Source organism: Triticum dicoccoides, chromosome 5B, assembly GCF_002162155.2.
Source record: "Triticum dicoccoides isolate Atlit2015 ecotype Zavitan chromosome 5B, WEW_v2.0, whole genome shotgun sequence".
Lineage (NCBI taxonomy): Eukaryota > Viridiplantae > Streptophyta > Magnoliopsida > Poales > Poaceae > Triticum > Triticum dicoccoides.
Genome location: NC_041389.1, coordinates 473,876,012 through 473,878,733, shown reverse-complemented (window position 1 = coordinate 473,878,733; position 2,722 = coordinate 473,876,012). Strand labels below are relative to the sequence as shown.

Sequence of the window (2,722 nt, the reverse complement as noted above, 5' to 3'; positions counted from 1 at the left end):
CAACAGTTCATATGCACGAGTACTTTGATGCGTAGCTTATACCAAAAAAAAGGAAAAATACATACATGAAAGTGGGATTTTGTTTTTTTTACTTGCAAATCATAATATTTTTGAAGAAAAAAAATTACAGATCTGCCACCCAGTATAAGTTTTTACAGGATTATTTTCTTTTTTAACTTGGAACTATCATCGTCAATCTTTTGAAATGACGGCCACGGCCTACAAGTAGCCCGTCCTACACAAGTTCGCTCTCTATCGCCTGGTTCCTATCCCCCTCTGCCTCACTCTCCAATCTCCAGAGCAAGCTCGCGCAGCGCACGCACGCCGGTGCAGACACAGGAACGTCAACCATGGCTGCGCCGCCGGCCGAGCGCTCGTTCGACGTCATCGTGGTGGGCGCGGGCATCATTGGCAGCTGTGCGGCGCACGCGGCGGCGTCCCGGGGCGCGAGCGTGCTCCTGCTCGAGCGCTTCGACCTGCTGCACCAGCGCGGCTCGTCGCACGGCGAGTCCCGCACCACCCGCCCCACCTACACGCGGCCGCAGTACCCTCCCATGGTCCGGCTCGCGCACCGCCTCTGGCACGACGCCGAGCGCGACGCCGGGTACACCGTGCTCACGCCCACCCCGCACCTCGACCTGGGGCCCCGGGACGCGCCGGCCTTCGTCGCCGCCATCGCCAACGGCGGCGCCACCGAGCTCGCCCCGGCGGGGGACGCATCGCGGCCGGCGTGGGCGGGGGCGTTCAGGGTGCCCGAGGGGTGGGCCGCGGCGACCAGCGGGCCGGCCGGTGTGCTAAAGGCGACCAAGGCGATGGCCATGTTCCAAACGCTCGCCGCCAAGATGGGCGCCGTCGTGAGGGACAGAACCGAGGTCGTCGACGTTGCCAGGCAAGGTGAGTGACAGATGGCGCATTCCGAGCGGCTGCATCAACATTTTGATGCACCATTCTTAGCTATGTATCGTGCAAAAACATTCTGCTCTGACGTTTTACATATTATGTCCCGATCTTGTTACGTTTAGAGAGCAAATGTGTGCTTATTTTACATTTGATGGATGATTTTTTACCCGTGCATATGAACTGTTGCATCGTCACATGTAGGTGTAGTGTAGTGTACTCCGTACTTCATTATTCTGCTTGCCCTACATGGTGGAAGCAGGCAACAAGCCAACGGAGTACTAGCTCTCAATTATTGCAATCGGTTTGTCTAAAGAATCTTTTGGTCAGGAGAAGGAAATACGATCGTGGTGAAGACAGCAAGCGGCGAGGAGTTCCACGGCGGCAAGTGCATCATCACGGTGGGCGCGTGGGCGAGCAAGCTGGTGAAGTCCGTCACCGGCGCCGACCTGCCCGTGCAGCCGGTGCACACCCTGGTCTGCTACTGGAGGGTCAAGCCCGGGCACGAGGAGGAGCTGACGACGGAGGCCGGCTTCCCGACGTTCGCGACGTACGGCGAGCCCGGCTTCTACGGCACGCCGTCGATGGAATACCCGGGCCTGATCAAGGTCTGCCGGAACGGCGGGCCGCCGTGCGACCCGGACGGCCGGGACTGGGCCACCGGCACCGGCGCGGGCGGGATCGCGGAGATCGTGGCGCGGTGGATCGACGAGTTTATGCCGGGCGTCGTGGACACAGCCGGCGGGCCGGTGCTCCGGCAGCCGTGCATGTGCTGCATGACGCCCGACGAGGACTTCGTGATCGACTTCCTGGGCGGGGAGGAATTCGGGAAGGACGTGGTGATTGGCGCCGGGTTCTCCGGCCACGGGTTCAAGATGGGCCCGGCCGTCGGGAAGATCCTCGCCGAGCTGGCGTTGGACGGCGAGTCGGGCACAGCGGCGGAGGCCGGCTTGGAGCTCGAGCACTACCTGATCGGACGGTTCGAGGGCAACCCCATGGGGAACGCCACGAGTCACTGAGGTGAAAAATGGCCGTCGTTCACTTCACCGTGGCTGCGTGTGACCACCGCGATTGCCATCCAATTGGTCTGTGATTGCCAATAATCTGCTGCACTGTGTGCAACTTCAGTGTGTTCCTTTTTCTCCCTAGAAGAAATATTTTTATGCGAGCTTTCGCACAGTTAAGTGAAGAGTGACATGTGCGAATCGCCAGACGGGCGTACTGATGTCTGTCCGTTAGTTAGCTGGACTGGAGTAGCATTGTAATACTAGATGCATGCATGATATGATATCCCCATCGACAACGAGCGGTCCCTTGCTTGTCGTTACTGACGAGAGCTACCGATCGATGTGGAGTGAGTCACCTGTCTCGTGCATTTGCACCACTCGTAGCCATGGATGCCGATGGTGGGTCGTTTTCGAGTAGATGGACTTGTGCACGGCAGGCAGCCATGTGTGGACACCTTTCACTTGCCCAGGAATGTGCTCAAATCCCAAGCGGAGTCCAAATCTGCTTATCTCATTGCTTCTATAGGCAAACACACTTTTTCAACATAGAGAAAGAGAAGACCTTCTACGCCTCTGAATCCAGAGATACACACAACTTTCAGAATTATCCCTAATGTACTAATGCCACCAAGACCGGGGAATTGCGTGCCAACCCGAGCGACTGTCGTGTCGTCCTCCGAAACGATCCGGGAGGCTTCACATCCCTAAACGCCTACGGCTCCTCCCCTACTCCTCATGTGGTCACTACCGCCGGGCGATTGCCAAGATGGTGGTGTGCCGTGCTCCTGCGGTGGAGGGAAGGGGCGTCTGGATTCTCT

General features: G+C 58.1%; 1 protein-coding gene across 1 annotated transcript; it reads left to right on the top strand.

Moving 5' to 3' along the window:
- Positions 1-243: 243 nt before the first annotated feature.
- Positions 244-2,228, top strand: LOC119310926 (probable sarcosine oxidase). Its single transcript, XM_037586549.1, has 2 exons — positions 244-894; positions 1,228-2,228. Exons 1-2 carry the CDS (start codon positions 351-353, stop codon positions 1,914-1,916), a joined length of 1,233 nt encoding a protein of 410 aa, XP_037442446.1. The 5' UTR covers positions 244-350; the 3' UTR covers positions 1,917-2,228.
- The last annotated feature ends 494 nt before the right edge of the window (positions 2,229-2,722 follow it).

Coding starts and splice junctions, on each gene's coding strand:
- LOC119310926 (XM_037586549.1), top strand. CDS start 351: ATGGCTGCGCCGCCGGCCGAGCGCTCGTTCGACGTCATCGTGGTGGGC. Junction 895..1,227: donor CGTCGACGTTGCCAGGCAAG/GTGAGTGACAGA, acceptor TCTTTTGGTCAG/GAGAAGGAAATACGATCGTG.